The following is a 16,264-nucleotide window of genomic DNA, read 5'->3' as shown; positions in this document are numbered from 1 at the left end:
CATTCACTACTTTGCCAGCAAAACGTGTAAATATAACAACACGCTACAGCTTGCAAATTGAAATCGAAAAATGTAGGGGCCAGACATCTGGACAACCAAGTTACCTAAACTTATATGGGAACGTATCTAGTGCAAACCAACCCATACGTGCAACCGTTCAAATTTGTAATCTAAACTACATGATGTTGATCAAGGGACGCAGGGACGTGGATAATTTTATACTTAACCGCCCGCTGCTAATCACACTTTTTCAAATCCCTCTCCCACTCCTCCGCACGTCCTCATCATGTGATTCAGATTAAAAGTTTTCACGGTTGCACGGAGGGGTTAGTTTGCACCAGATACGTTCCCAACTTATATTGACAACCACATTAGGCCACAAATGCAAGCACAATTCAACTAGCGCAAAAACCTGATCACCAGCTCAACATAAGTTGTAGGTAACTTGGTTGATCACCAAATTTCTTCAGTTAACTTACAAGATATTGTGCTCTACTACAGAACTCGGATTTACAAGCGCCTGAAAACACTGATCTACATACAGAAAGACTGGAAGCAGGAAAAGAAAAACCACACCAATGACCTAACATGACCACAAACATTGATTACACCCCTGTAATCACCTGAAACAACCTGGGGGTTATCAGCACTTGCATAGTTGTGCTGTGCTACACTGGGCATTCAAGACACATCAAGAAGAATCCAGTAAGCAACTGGAATCACTTCTGGGTTTCTAGTCTAGCATGTCGTGTCCCGAAAGAATTCAGTAGGGATCTGCGGTGGACACTGCTTCTTTGCAACAAATTTGTACTGAGGAAGGAAATGGAGGATCCCATTAATACTATTATTAAGAAGGCTGTTAACTTAAGAAATTTGGGACCAGGTCCAATTACCTTATGTTGACTGTACTTTTCTCTGATTGCTGGAAGGTTGCTACCAGAACCAACGCTGCAAAGGCGATGCAATGCCTTTACACATTCGCTCAGTTTGGACGGTTTGTACTGTGTGTAATGAGCGAGTGTGGAATTCTGCTTCCAATTGACAACGAGATGTGTAAGTTAGCTCGCAAGACATTTCACTAGGCAACTGCTATAGATATGGAACAACAACATGATTATTCCACCTACCCAAGGATACTTTGTTGGCTGTAGTATAAATCTCGCCAAGAAAATAGCCGATGCAGCTATTAGTGATGGAGGGTAAGAGAGTAGACTGTACTCCAGTAGTGATAGCTCAGCGATGTAATTGGCAAGGAACTCCAGATGCAAAGCAGGATCCTGTACAAAGAGAGATTGTCAGCGAATTGTTCTCATATCTGTAACTTGAGGAATTCCTTCCAGTAACCAGAAGTTGACTAGCAGTACCTCATCACACGCTTGTGCAGCACGAGCAAATCTCCTATTGTAAGCAAAAAAAGAAAAGATAAGAGTTAGTGGCAAGTTAGATTAGAATAATCATCATATTTTTTTCTAAAATAAAAAACGGGGATAATCACCTCAAAAAGCACTTTGCTGTAGGTGCTGTCATTTCAAACTTCAAGTAATTCAGTACAGAAGCTTCCATATCTAGAACCTGTTAACGTACAAGTTATTTAGTGACAGTGACAAACAAGGGACTATTCGATATGGTCTGCTGTATTTTTTTAAAGAACGATAGAAAGTAAACATGTCACAAACCTCATCTCTGAAATATGTATTGTCTGTTATGTAGCAGAATTCTTCTACTTGTGGTGCACATATCTCCTCGTATTTTCTGAATTTGAAGTTCCCAACATGCCAAATCAGTACGCTAACATCGTAATGACAACTAAGGATAATAAATGGAAAGAGAAGCAGAATCTTACGCAGCTATAAGCATGCATGCAACACCAAGTAATTGCAGCCGTTGGCGGCTGATTTCGTTGCCAGAAAGATAACGGTCAATGTAGTTGACTGTCAGGTACAAAGTATCAGGAACAAGACGATATTCTTCAGCAACCTGCATGAGGAGAAAATAATGAATACAAGTTGACAAGATTGTTCTTTAGGCTTTTCTTACTTTGAGACAACAAAAAAACTTACTTCCACGAGCCAGTCTATCAAAATTGCTCTCATGCTTGGGTTGACATCTTTTTGAATCGTTTCCATGAAATCAGTTGACGGTCTTTTCTTCGTCTGTGAGAAAGTAAAGCACTATTAGTAAAAATCAAGAAAGAAAGAAAAATTTCAAGTGTAGCCCAAAGTTCCATTGAACAAAACATAGACAGTCCTTCGATCAAATCAAGTTTCATTAATACACCAACAAAAAAACTTCACATAAAAAAGAATCAGAAATTACAACCACACTGGTGAACTGCAATTACATAAGTACGATCTAACAGACTTAATGTAAGCATATTGCAGCCTAGCTTATTGCATCAACGTTGGCAGTCAACCCAAAGTTCCTTATGTTCAGTGCTCAGATGAAACCATTTGGTCACCAGAAATTAGAAAAGAATGTGTCACCTCAGCCTCTCGCAAGTGCATGTAAATGTCAGAAGCCAGAGTAGCGCACAGCTGTGGATCCTCATATTCACTGTCAACATCACAGATGCGGTCAATTTCCATTGGGGCCACGGCATTTTTCTTCCGCTTATTTTCTGCAAAAGAAAGCAACTGGATCAACAAAAAGTATAACAAAACACACTTAAACAATTCAAATCGTATATGAATTTCAGCAGACCTTCAACATCTCTATCCTCTGATATTCGCAGATGTTCACTTGTCCGTCGCTGCAACGAAGCCAGCATCGAGGTGTCCTGATTGTCTACGTACTCAAAGTCTGGGCTTTTCATGGAGTCGCAAGTCGACATCGTCTCATCGGATGAAACAGAATCTCCTGAGCGTCCAGGAGACACCAAGCCGGTGCAGGACACCAAGGCAGGAGCACGACTTGGCACATCGGCAATGGTAGGCACTTTAGGAGGAGGAACATTGTTATGCCTTTGTGTTGCGCTGCCATGGCGTGCTACTGGTGGAGCTGGCTTGATGGAAGCCGGTTTGTCAGCAGAACCCCGGATGGAAGAACTCACACTCCGAGCACTTGTTGCCAAAGACGGCTTCTTCAAGGGTACCGTTGGATTCAACTTCTGCATGAGATTTGAACAAAATGATTAAGCCATTTGAAACTGTCAGACCTCGCCGGAGAAGCAACCTCTAGTTACCGGCGAGCTCACCCTGCTGGTCACAGAAAAGACTCACGCACACACACGAACACAAGTAGGCACACTCTGATTTGGTGCTGTGAACAACTAACTGCTTTTCTGACTCTATTTCTCTGTATATAAAGAGACGTGTACAGACCATGAGATTACAACCTGACAGTTTACCGCTTAAAGAAAGGAAAAAGAAATGTGGGGCACGATCACCCTGATTTGCACGCCATGCCCCTCATCGTTGAGTGCCATCCCACTCACCTCAGTCACAGCGTGCGACGCGCCGGTCGTGCGGACTGCGCACACGATCGCACGACCAGGCTCTCCCTTTGTGCATGGCTAACAGAAAGCTCCTATAACAATGCGACGCTAACTGACAAACTAACTACAGGCACAAGTATTATTTGACAAATCTCCTCCTAAGACTTGTGCACTGATTTACCTACAGAGACTGAATGCCAATTTTGGAGCAGAGTTCTCTGAACTTCAGTTTGCCGAGAGGCTTTGTTAGGATGTCTCCAAGCTGATCCTCTGTCCTGATGAACCTCACTTCAATTTGGCCTGAATTTGCATACTCCCGGATCAAATGGAATCTTGTATCAATATGTTTTGACCGGTCATGATGCACTGGATTTTTTATCAAAGAAATGGCAGACTTGTTGTCTACCCTTAACACCGGCTTGCTCACAACTGAATCTGTAATTTCAGCTAGCAGCCGAGCTAGCCAAACAGCCTGACAAGCAGCAGTAGCAGCTGATATATATTCAGCCTCACAGCTTGATAATGCCACTACCTTTTGCTTTGTTGATTGCCAGCTAATTGGACTGTTGCCTAGGAAGAAAAGGACTCCAGTTGTGCTCTTCCTCTCATCCAAATCACCGGCAAGGTCACTGTCACTGAAGCCCAACAATTCAGTTTTCTTTTCATTCTTCCTAGGGTAGAAAAGGCCCCAACTCCTTGTTCCAGCTATGTATCTGAGAATCTGCTTCACAGCTGCAAAATGCTCCATGTGGGGCTCCTCCATAAATCTACTCACATACCCAACTGAAAAAGCCAAATCCGGTCGGGTATTGACCAGATACCTCAATTTTCCTACCAAGCTCCTGTATTCTGTTGCATCTACACAGGGGCTGTCATCCTTCCTGCTCAGCTTCAGCTTTGCCTGCATTGGTATATCACACGAGTTGCAGTCTGCAAAACCACTTAGATCTAGTATCTTATTAGCATACCTCTCTTGAGAAAGGGTAATTCCCAGCTCATCCTGCTTCACTTCAATGCCCAAGTAATATGATAGTAAACCAAGATCACTCATCTTAAATACCTTGGTCATTTCAGCCTTGAAAGTCTGGATGTTGCTGCTGCTAGTGCCTGTGATCACTAGATCATCTACATAGACACCTACAACTAGTCTCTCTGCACCTTCTCCTCGACAGTAAATAGCATGCTCAGATGGACATCTAGTGAACCCCAGAACACCCATTTTTTCATCCAGTTTTTGATTCCAGGCACGGGGAGCTTGATGCAAACCATAAAGAGCTTTGTGTAGTCGGTATACCTTGTGTTCCTGCCCTGGTTGAGCAAATCCAGGCGCTTGCTGCACATACACCTCCTCCTGGAGGTCGCCGTTCAAGAACGCCGTCTTGACGTCCATGTGATGGACTTGCCATCCCTCCTGCGCTGCCAACGCCAGCAGCAGCCGCACCGCTTCCAAGCGAGCGACCGGTGCAAACACCTCATCGTAGTCGATTCCTTGGCGCTGAGCGTAGCCTTTTGCGACAAGTCGTGCCTTGTGCCGTACCACGGCACCGTGTTCATCTTTCTTGACCTTGAATACCCACTTGAGCCCAATGGCTCGCTGCCCAGATGGCAACTCAGTGAGTGTCCAGGTGTGGTTGTCCTCTATGGCGCGCAGTTCCTCCTCCATCGCTCGTCGCCAGCACGGGTCTTGCCCAGCATGTGCAAGCGACCCAGGCTCCTCCGCACTCACTGCAAAGAGTTGCTCGCTGTACAGTACGCGCACGGCGTACCCAGGTGGCGACGCAGCTCCGGTGACGTCCTCCACTGTTCGGAACCGCAGTGGTGCGTTGTCGTCGTGGTCGGTGTCCAGGTCTTCGTCTAACGCAGCAGGTGGTGTGGCGAACTGCACACCCGGAGAAGCTACTCCGGCCTCCCCTGGTGTTCCTGGTGGCGTCATATGCTGCAATGCAGCCACCGGTGCCCCCGCCTGGGCACCTCCTGGCCCCGCCACCACCTGAAATTGGATGGTGAACGTGTCGTCGCCGCCATGATCCGCGCCAGTGCCGGTCTTAGCTCCCTCTGACCAGTCCCACTGGGCGGACTCATCAAAGACCACGTCGCGCGTCACGTGCACGCGCTTAGTGGCCGGATCGTAGGCTCGATATGCCTTAGACCCGCGCTCGTACCCGACGAAAATCATCTTGCGGCCACGATCCTCCATCTTCTTCAGGTGCGGTGTCGTATTCTTAACATAGACAATGCACCCGAAGGTCTTCAGGTGGTGTACTGCCGGCTTCTTCCCGTACCATGCCTCGAATGGAGTCTTGCCTTCTACTGCCTTCGTCGGTACCCGGTTCAGGAGATACACGGCAGTGTTCACCGCCTCTCCCCAGAACCAAGCCGGCAGCCCCTTTGCCTTGAGCAGACAGCGTGCTGTGCCTGCCACCATGGCGTTCCGGCGCTCGACGACGCCGTTCTGTTGTGGGGAATACGGCGCTGTCAGCTGCCGGTGCACGCCGTCCGCCGCGCAGTACTCCATGAACTCTTTGGATGTGAACTCGCCACCACGATCCGTCCGGAGCGCCAGCAGCTTGCAGCTGGACTCAGCTTCTGCACGTGCCTGGAACTCCTTGATGGCAGCCGCCGCTCGATCCTTGGACCGCAGCAGCGTCAGCCACATGTAGCGACTCCGATCGTCGACGAGAAGCAGGAAGTAGGTGTTCCCGCTTGGTGTCGCCGGTGTCACGGGTCCACATAAGTCCCCGTGCACCAGCTCCAGTGCGCGGTCCGCCCGCCACTGTGTCTGGTCAGGGAACGCCGTCCGTCGCTGCTTGCCGGCGAGACACGCCTCACAGAGTTGGTCCACCTGCTCGATGGAAGGCAGTCCACGAACGAGCTCCTCCCGCGCCATCTTCCTCAGCGCCGGCATGTTGATGTGGCCGAGCCTGGCATGCCACCGCCAGGCACTTTCTTCGCCGCGCGCTGCCAGGCACACCGGTCGTGCCACGTCGACGTTGAGCACATACAGCCGGTTGCCTGCGCGTGGGATCCTCGCCAGCAGTCGCCCCTCAGGCTCCCGAATCTCCATGCCACCGCGCCAGAGGTGGACGTCGTAGTCGGCCTCCTCCAACTGGCCGAGACTCACGATATTCGCCGTGAGTCGCGGGATGTAGTAAACGCCGGTGAAGGAGCGATGCTCGCCATTCTTGCACTTGAACAGCACGGTCCCGCGCCCTTCAATCTCCGCCATGGAGTCATCGCCGAACCGCACCGACCCAGACACTGCCGTGTCCAGATCTGCGAACGCCGCCCGAGACCCCGTCATGTGGTTCGTGGCCCCGGTGTCGCAGATCCAGGACCTAGGGTCCCGCTGCTCCTTCGCGCCGAGCTGCACGAACACCTTTCCCTCCTGTAGCTGGATCCGCCCATCAGTGCTCGCCGCCGTGGCCTCCTGCGATGACCAGCTCGCCACTGCACTGGGCGCGCCGAGGACCTCATCATGCGGAGGTGGAGAGTAGGGGCTCGATGGGGATGAGGTGCGCGACGGGGCTGGAGACACCGGTGGCGGCGCAGTGGCGGATCCCGCCGGCGGTGGTGGAGGCGCGGATCCGGCCAGTGGGGGCAGTGGAGGAGGCGCGGATCCGGCCGGTGGGGGCAGAGGTGGAGGCGCGGATCCTCCCGGCGGCGGTGGAGGCGCGGACCCTGCCGGTGGCGGTGGAGGCGCGGACCCTACTGGCGGGGATCGACGCAGTGGTGCGGCCCTCAACAGCATGAGCGCCTCCTCCTCCTGGGCCATGTGGGCCGCCTCCTGCTTTGGCCTTGCCTTGCAATCACGAGCCCAGTGGCCGGTTTGCCCACACTTTCTGCACTGGTCACGGCCTAGCTTGCGGCCGGGTCCCGTGCCTGTTCTGCCGCTCGACGCAGGCACGCCGCGACGTGGATGCCGCCGCCGGTCACCGGATTTAGACGTGCCACCGTCTCCTCCCTTCTGTTGCTCCTTCCGCCGCGCCTCCCACTGCTCCTCCGTTAGGTACAGTTTACCCCCCGTCGAAGGTGGTGGTGCATCGTCAGCATCCTCGGCCGCTTTCAGCCGGCCGGTGATGTCCTCCACCGTGAGGGTCGAGACATCCAGTAGAGTCTCGATAGAAATTACTAGCTGCTTGTACCTTGGACGCGCGATCCGAAGATACTTCTCCACCACCTTCTCTGGAGACTCCGGGTCACCCAGCATGGCGAGCTGCGCGACGACGTCGGTGAGCCGAAGTGCGAAAGCCTCCACCGACTCGCTGTCTCGGAACGAGAGCATCTCGTACTCGCGACGTAGCCTCTGTGCCGTCGACTTTCTCACGCGTTCATCGCCGATTCGCAGCGTCTTCAGAGCTTCCCAGGCATCCTTTGCCGTCGGTTTGACGGCCAAGGTGGAGACCATCTCCGGCGGCGCGGCGCTGCAGATGACGTCGAGCGCCATCCGATCGTGATGGTCGTCGACGTCGCCGATCTCCACAGCTTCCCATAGTCCGCGCGCTTGCATCTTCACCTTCATCAGTAACGCCCAATCGTTGTAGTTCGTCTTCGTGAGAGTCGGATAAGTGGTCGTTCCAGGCGCCACGACGCGCTCCACAACGCGCTCGACGACGACCTCCCGAGTCCGCGGCCGTCGCGGCGGTGAACGCCCTCGCCGGTACTGCGACGTCCTGGAGCGCTCCGGCGGCAGGGACATTGTCACCTTCCTCCAACCTCGGCTCTGATGCCACGTGTCAGACCTCGCCGGAGAAGCAACCTCTAGTTACCGGCGAGCTCACCCTGCTGGTCACAGAAAAGACTCACGCACACACACGAACACAAGTAGGCACACTCTGATTTGGTGCTGTGAACAACTAACTGCTTTTCTGACTCTATTTCTCTGTATATAAAGAGACGTGTACAGACCATGAGATTACAACCTGACAGTTTACCGCTTAAAGAAAGGAAAAAGAAATGTGGGGCACGATCACCCTGATTTGCACGCCATGCCCCTCATCGTTGAGTGCCATCCCACTCACCTCAGTCACAGCGTGCGACGCGCCGGTCGTGCGGACTGCGCACACGATCGCACGACCAGGCTCTCCCTTTGTGCATGGCTAACAGAAAGCTCCTATAACAATGCGACGCTAACTGACAAACTAACTACAGGCACAAGTATTATTTGACAGAAACCTCTGTTTGGGATCTCCACTAACCAGGTGCACTAGAGAAGTATATGTGCTTGACAAGAGAAGACTGCAAAGCAAACAAAGACAAGAGATTTGCCACGGCGCGAAAACCAATGAACTTTCTTTCGAAAAAAGAAATGCCATGGAAGGTCTAGCCATTTGACCATGACCAGAACCCAAGATTTGAACCAATAAACAGTGCAGGAGGGATGCACACGTGGACGTAGTAGTGGTGGGGACCACGGACTCGTTTGTGACAGTGCAACAATCTAGGAGGGGCTCCCCTCCTCCGGCAACGGCTTTGGAAAGACCAAAAGTCCTCGTGCCTGCGTGTCCTTGCCTTTTTTGATCACGCCAAATTCAAGTGCAGCCGCCTGGTCCGCAGGCAGCGAAGGGAACGAAACACCCGTTTGAAACGCGGAGGGATCCAAGCCGCACGCCCCGTCTCATCCCGAGGCCGCAGTGCCGCACACATCAGCCCAGGCCCAGGCCCAGGCCCCCAGCCTCGCGGTCGCGGATGGTATGGTTTGGGTTTAAATCGTTTCGAACCGGAACTGCGCCCCCTGCTAGCTATTCTGAACGTTGGACGGCTAACTTGGTGGGCACCGCCGCCGCTGTGTCCTCCTGCACCTGCGGACTGCAGTGCGGGACCAGTCAGCCAGTCAGGGTTTGCAAACGCAAAATTCCTGTGCGCACCAGCACCACTGCCTAGCCTCCCTACCGTCCATCTCATCACAATACTATTTGTACTCGTACATACTCGACTCCATGGGCAGCGCAGCAAGAGGAAGAAATGTTGCAGATTTCTCTGCTTTTTATGACAACAGAAAAGCAACGCAACGCAAGGGCTCAGACTCAGAGTAAAGTTGCAATACTGATGTGAGCAACAGTGGGATATCAGAAGATTGTACGCAGGTTTCAGGGAATGTTGAAGAGGTGACGCCTCACAAGAACGGAGACGCAACGGAACTCAAACTGGGGCGAATGGCTAAAGAAACCAAATCAGCGCATCTCCTAGTACGTAGCAAAAGTGCAAAACGTAGACTGCATTTCTAATGAATCGGAAAAAAATCATCAGCCAAGAAAACGCAAAAGCCATCGATCCATCTCTGAAGGCAGCAAAGGCACGCCCGATTCGTGAACCATTCAGTCATAGACCAGAAACAGAAACATTTCAACGAATAATTAGCCCACGCCCCGCCCAGGGATCTTGGGGTCCGAGGAAAGCGCAAGGAGTCCCGTTTCCGCATGAATTTCCGGAATCCCGGCCACAACAATCCGTCTTGACGGGCAGAGTCGTGTCGTACTCGTACGTACCGCGCTGCTGGTGGGCGCCATGACGTTCCCAAGGCTGCCGCCAACGGAAGCCCTCCCTCCCCGCGCGGCAACGTTGGTGATGTTGCCGAGCGCCACGCGCTTCTTGGCCTGTGCGGCGGTCGCCTTGGGTCCCCCGGGGCCGTCCGCAATCGCGGGGCGCTTGGCGGTCGCGGAAGAGGACGAGGAGGACGAGCGGCGGGAGGCAGCGATGGTCGACATCGTGGGTCTCGGTAGCGGAGGAGGACCCCTCCTCAGGCTAGGGTTTGGGGCAGCGGAGGAGCGGACGAGGGTGAGGATGCGGCAGCGGCGAGGAGTTGAAGGCGGGGTGTGTAACGTGTGTTTATGTCGCCCCAGTCATTAGGCCGTTGGTTGATGCTCCAACGGGCAACGGCAAGGTTTTGAAATTCAAATACCTGCCCTGCCCTGACATTGGTAGTACTGTTGACCATTCACTGTTTTTGTTCCACACGTGGTAAGATTTTCGTTCTGGGTGGGGTCCTCCTGCGCTTATGGTGCCACTTTTGGCTGGATTTAAGCACAAGCAAACATGTTTATTTAGAGTGTGCTTGATTGAGGAGCTAAAACGAATAGAGCAGCTTTATTCTTATTTTGTGTATGTTTATGATGTGTTTTGTTTTAAGAACGAGGTAATTCATCATCTTCTCTTTCCTAACATTTTTATTTGGTTTGTGGGATAGAATGAGTTGATCTATCGTCATTTTATTTCTCATATGCTAATGAATAGTAATAATATGGGGAACAAATTCATTACATCAAATTTATGAAATGGACTCATAACGCACCACCTCATCTAGAATAGATTGATTTCTCAAATCAAGCACTCTCTTAGTTTCCAACAAAAAAGGAACGGAACAGTTCATCGAATTTCTATATGAAAATTTATTATAAATAATTGGAATGTTACCGCTCTACCAAAACGACTAGACGCGAGCGCTCTCACGACGGGGAGGCGAGCACGAGCTCTCACGGTGGGGCATTGTGAGCGGGACCTGGGAGGATGGGGTCGGAGGAGGGGCTCGCCCCTATGGACACCACCTTTGTTTTTTAAGGGGTATTTGGGATGACTCCAGGTTCGAGCTACAATGTGGAGCTGTAGTTTATAATATCAATTTAAATAGTTTTAAAAATATTTTTAATCTAAATAACAAATAAAATGACTTATCTAAATGTCTTTTAAAGGCTTACAGTTCCAGCTTCACAATTTTTTTAGCATCTGAAGACTTGTTACACCAATCGCATCAAATTTTCTAAAGCTAGAGTTGTCCTAGAGCCTTAATAGGAATAGAAATATGGATAAGATGTTTTAGTTTTTCTTACATTATGTATATCCATGCACGATCTCAATGGTAAATCAATCATACCACTCACACTTGTGCCCAACAAACACTTACGGCACTACTATTCCGTCATTGTGGTCTAGAGATGGCTAGACGGGCGGCCCGGCCCGGCACGGCCCTAGCACGGTCAGGCACGACACGGTTAGGGCACGACCCGTTTGGCCCGTTTAATAGCCGTGTCGTGCCGGCATGGCACTAATGCCTAAGCCCAAGCCCAAGCACGGCACTGAGCTTTCTTAGCCGTGCCGTGCCGGCACGATAGGCCCGTTTAGACTGTTTAGCCCGTTTAGCCCGTTTAGCACTACACCACAGAATTTTAGTCAGACATTCACAAACACTGTTAAAACATACTAAAATAGCTAATATTGAGCTGTTTAGTGCAATGGATGACTCATTAAAAACCTATCTAAGTAAAAAACTCACTCTTGTGAGAAAACCCTAGATAGGAAAAAAAAGAGTACAGTCCACAGCTAACTAGTCGTGCTTGGGTCTAATCATGCATAATCGTGCTTAATCGTGCTTTAGAGCTAATCGAGTCGTGCCCGTGCTGGCCCAACGTGCTCGGCACTCGGCCCAGACACGGCACTAGCCATAGGGTCGTGTCGGCACGGGCCCAGCTCCACCCGTGTCGTGCCGTGCCGTGCTCAGGCACTACGGGTTATGCCGTGCTCCGGGCCGGCCCGATTAGCCCGACACTATTGGCCATCTATATTGTGGTCTTTGATACGGAGGATGATGAAGGCATGGGTTAGAGATGACTAGTTGGCAACTGCGATGTGATGTTACACTAGAAAGAAACAAAGAGCCAAGGGTAAGCTAGGGCGTAGGTACGTCCATAACCGCTGGGGCTTTAATTCTAACTAATATAATATCCATCGTGTGTTTGACGATACACAATCGTATTTTATGATATTGGTTGGAAAGGGCGAGAGCATACCCGCAATACAATCAATGGTTGAGCGAAATAAATCAATCATATGGACTCTTCCAAAAAATATCAATAATAAATAAGTTTAATATTAAAGTGAGCATATTGTCTATAAACTAGATATTAAAATGATAAGAATAAATATTACACTTTATTTTAGCCAAAAGACCGAGAAAGATATGAGTTGAAAAAGAACATAATCCCTATTTTTATAGAGCTCTCTGTAGCTCGTCCTCCTTCAGCTAACGGGTATTATGTGTACGGCTTCCTATCATATTGGGCTTTGTGACTTCTCACAGTCTATATATGGTGTCACCGCCTTGATGGCTTATAACTCAAGACATTGACTCCATATAAACACACGGTATGACTGTCGTTTTAAGGATCCACAACATCTTCCACTGAACCTATGCCCTTTTATTTTCTCTTAGACACAGGCATTAAACACACAATTCATGAATAGACAGAACCATAAAGATGTCTCTGGCTATAATCTGATAGAGAAGAAAACATGCCTCAACAATTATCAAATAGAGACCATGCAGGGATTCATTATGCAGCATGCATGAGCTGAGCGGTGTCCAGTATCGTATTGCGTCATGCATGAGGGGTGGCTAATTCTGATCCAGCTACAAGGAACATATGAGCTAATGAACCAAATGCCTCGAACAATAGTCATCCACTACGTATTGTCGTCCATGCTTTGCATCGGAAGGCCACCAACCATCTCTATCTTGTTCCCAACTAGCCTAGCTCTGGTGAAACAGTACACACCCGACTTCGATTGGAGCTACAATAAAATGCTCGCCAAGGACCCGTCGCAAGCAAGCGACGGCCTTGTAGCTCCTCACTCCTGAGGAAGCACTTCTACTAGCCGCTAGCAATGACTTGTGACGCTTCGTCTCTCTTCTCCGCCACGGCGCTCATCATGCTCATCGGCGACGGCAACACTACGTGCCATGCCATGCGGCATCTTGCTCACGCCCCGCCCCCCGTCGCTCCTACCGCCATCCCGGGCATTCCTGTCATGCCGAAGTCGTCGCTCATGCCCGTGGCCACCCTTCCGATGGTTCCCACGGTGGGCATCGTGCCACAAGATCCATGTGGTGCTGAACACCACTGCGTTGCCCCTATGTCGGCTGCAGTACCCGTCGTCATGCCAAAAGTGACGTTGTCGCCAATGCCCGCCATCGTGTCGAAGGTTGGCGCCTTACTGCCAATGCTCGTTGTCGGAGAGGGAATTCTCTGGCCGGGTGGTGGAGTGCACCCGCCCTAGATCCTAAGATGAGGAAGGGGCTTAAGCGTTTTGCTTGTCTTGCTAAGCGATGGCCGAACACAAGAACACGCGAGGATTTAGAGTGGTTCGGGCTGCCGGAGCGTAATACCCTACTCCACTGTGTGTTGGATTCCTGTGGAAGCTCGAGAGCTGAGAGTCTAAGTCTAAGTTTGGTCTGAGTGGTAACATTGCGTGCCCTCCCTTTTATAGCTCAAGGGGGGCACGTACAAAGACACTGAACCCCGACATGTGGGACCAAGGACATAACGGGTGGAATACCCAGAGAAACTAATGTCAGTCACCTTGTGCAATCTCCCTGTGCCCCGATACCCGCTGCTTGTGTAGCATTGGCGTGCAGCAGAAGCTTCCTTGACATTGTATAAGTCATGATGACCATGGCGCGCGCGGCGGTACGGGCGTACTGCCCGCTGTCTGATTGGACAGGCACACCGCCTGTAGGGTGGTCTGGTCGTTGTCTGCCAGCGAAGTGGACGGGGCACATTAAATGCCGAGACGGCACATCGCCTGTCAGCAGGGCGGACAGGCGTCACGTCTTTTCCGCAATAAATGTAGAGATCGCGTGGCCCAGTGGCCTTACGTCAGGCTCCGCCCGCTGGCTTACGTCACGGGCAATAGGCCACGTGGCAGCATCGGGTCCTCGCCTGAGCGGGGAGCGGAAGCGCACTGGACTAAGCCCTGACAAGTGTCTGCGTCGGACCCCTGTACGTCCCTGACCTAGGCCAGGGTATTCTCCGTCCCGGAACCTTGCTGTGGGTGGCCCGGACCTCACTTAGAGGGGTCCGGGTCCCATCCTGGGGAACATGGAGGTCCTGGGTCGTACCCGGAGGTCCGGGCCATGTATGCTGGGGTCCGACACTTTCCCATGGGGGTCCGGATCCACTGACGATATCATGGTACATGTTACCTTCTCTGGTCACTTGGCGGCCCCGGAGTCGCCTATGTGGTGGGGTCGGGCGCTGTTTATCGCGTGTCTAGAGATAGACGCGCGGGTACCGCGCCTTCATACTATAGTAAGGGGTACCCCTGTTCCAGGGTACCGACAGTGGCCCCCGGGCCCACCTCAGGGGAGGTTACAAGCCTGCAGGTGGGGCCAAAGCCTGATTGGCATGTCATTTTCGGGCACTTGCTGATGTAGTCACCGCCAACCCGCCTTCGGTCATACCGCCTGCCACGTCTGTCCCCGCAGCTGGTGGGTACGTGGCCCCCACGCCCGGCGGTTTTGTCGGGCCGTGCGCGGGGCGTCTCGTTGCCACTGCCTAAGCTAAAAATATTCCTCAGCGGCCCCTAGGCGACGTGCGGTCGTGCGTGATGGTTTGCTCCCGGGATGACGGTTCGCCTTCTCCGCACTCGGAGGTCGGTTGTCCAGGTGCGTGACATGTGGACCCGGGCCCCCATGTTGGGGACTGGGTCACTGCGAGCACTAGGTGCGTGTCAGATGGGATTTCCTGGGGCGCGAGCGGGAGAGCCCTCTTTGAAAAGGGGATTCATCCCGCGGTCAGCAGTTATGCTTTCGCACTTTCTCCAACCGTTGCGTCCTTTCACCTCCGAGTCCTCTGTGCCTCTGCTGCACTCGCATTTTTCTGCTTGGCCATTACTCCTGGGGTGGGCCACGGACGCGAAGCAGAGCTGGGTGCCGATGCCCTCGCAATATTCCTGGAAGATTCGACTTGTAAACTGGGTTATGTTGTCCGTAATGATACGGTTTGGGACCCCAAATCTATAGACGATGGACTTGAGGAAGGCGATAGCGGCACCCTGGGTGATGTTGAACACAGGGGTGGCCTCTGGCCACTTGGTGAACTTGTCGATGGCGACGAATAGGTACCGGTACCCACCAACGGCCCTGGGAAATGGTCCCAGTATATCCCCCCCATACGGCGAATGGCCAGGAGGGTGGAATCATCTGTAGAGTCTGAGCTGGTGTGTGTATCTGCTTTGCGTGGAATTGACACGCCTTGCAGGACTTTACCATCTCAGCTGCATCCTGAAGAGCGGTTGGCCAATAGAAGCCATGCCGGAAGGCCTTACCGACCAGTGTGCGGGATGATGAATGACTTCCGCACTCTCCTCCATGGATCTCCATGAGCAACTCACGACCCTCCTCCTGGGTAATGCATCGCATGTGAATGTCATTGGCACCGTGACGGTAGAGATCTCCTTCCACCACTGTGTAGCATTTAGCCAACCACACTATGCGTTCTGCGGACACATGGTCTTCAGGAAGGATATTCTCCTTCAGGTAGTCTCGGATCTCGGAGATCCATGCATCAGGACCACTCTGAGATATTGGCTGCGGCGCTAAGGGGCTGGCAGGCCCCCCTGTAGCACACATAGTGTTTGGTGGGTTCTGGGACGCCACCAGGACCGCTAGCTTCGAGGTGCTAGTCTCGCCCCCTTCGCCCAGTTCGGCAGGCTGGGCGGTGGGTCTCAGCAGCCGTCTTTCGAAGACGCCCTCGGGCACGGGTGCCCAAGTTGATGCCTTCACGGAGAGGTCATCTGTCACCGAGTTGTCGGCCCGAGGAACATGTTGCAGTTCCAAGGCTGTGAAGTCTTTCTCCAGCTTTCTCACGTGGAGAAGGTAGGCTGCGAGCCTGGGCTCATTGCAGCTACACTCCCCGCGGACTTGCTTGATGATCAGCTGGGAGTCTCCCTTCACCAGGAGCTGGCAGATCCCCAGGGATAGGGTTGTCGATAAGCCAAAGATCAGTGCCTCGTACTCTGCTATGTTGTTGGTGGCCTTGAACTCAAGGTGCACCATGTACT

The 16,264-nt window shown here is 51.9% G+C and overlaps 1 protein-coding gene across 1 annotated transcript; it reads right to left on the bottom strand.

The window, feature by feature from the left end:
• Window positions 1-376: 376 nt before the first annotated feature.
• LOC103649996 (cyclin-A1-1-like) lies at window positions 377-10,219 on the bottom strand. Its single transcript, NM_001301592.2, has 11 exons — window positions 9,919-10,219; window positions 2,701-3,106; window positions 2,484-2,617; window positions 2,061-2,153; window positions 1,844-1,977; window positions 1,677-1,752; window positions 1,496-1,572; window positions 1,365-1,398; window positions 1,128-1,277; window positions 894-1,028; window positions 377-810 (listed from the first exon to the last, which is right to left on the bottom strand). Exons 1-11 carry the CDS (start codon window positions 10,135-10,137, stop codon window positions 739-741), a joined length of 1,530 nt encoding a protein of 509 aa, NP_001288521.1. The 5' UTR covers window positions 10,138-10,219; the 3' UTR covers window positions 377-738.
• Window positions 10,220-16,264: the final 6,045 nt, after the last annotated feature.

Source organism: Zea mays, chromosome 3, assembly GCF_902167145.1.
Source record: "Zea mays cultivar B73 chromosome 3, Zm-B73-REFERENCE-NAM-5.0, whole genome shotgun sequence".
Lineage (NCBI taxonomy): Eukaryota > Viridiplantae > Streptophyta > Magnoliopsida > Poales > Poaceae > Zea > Zea mays.
Note: the sequence above shows the minus strand (reverse complement) of the source record. Positions and strands in the feature narration are given on the sequence as shown.

Bases quoted from the DNA above. Each gene is read 5' to 3' on its own strand.
- LOC103649996 (NM_001301592.2), bottom strand. From the start codon at position 10,137: ATGTCGACCATCGCTGCCTCCCGCCGCTCGTCCTCCTCGTCCTCTTCC. The intron at 1,978-2,060 runs GTAAGTTTTTTT...CTCCTCATGCAG, and splicing joins TGATAGACTGGCTCGTGGAA to GTTGCTGAAGAATATCGTCT. The intron at 811-893 runs GTAATTGGACCT...TTCCTTCCTCAG, and splicing joins AAAAGTACAGTCAACATAAG to TACAAATTTGTTGCAAAGAA.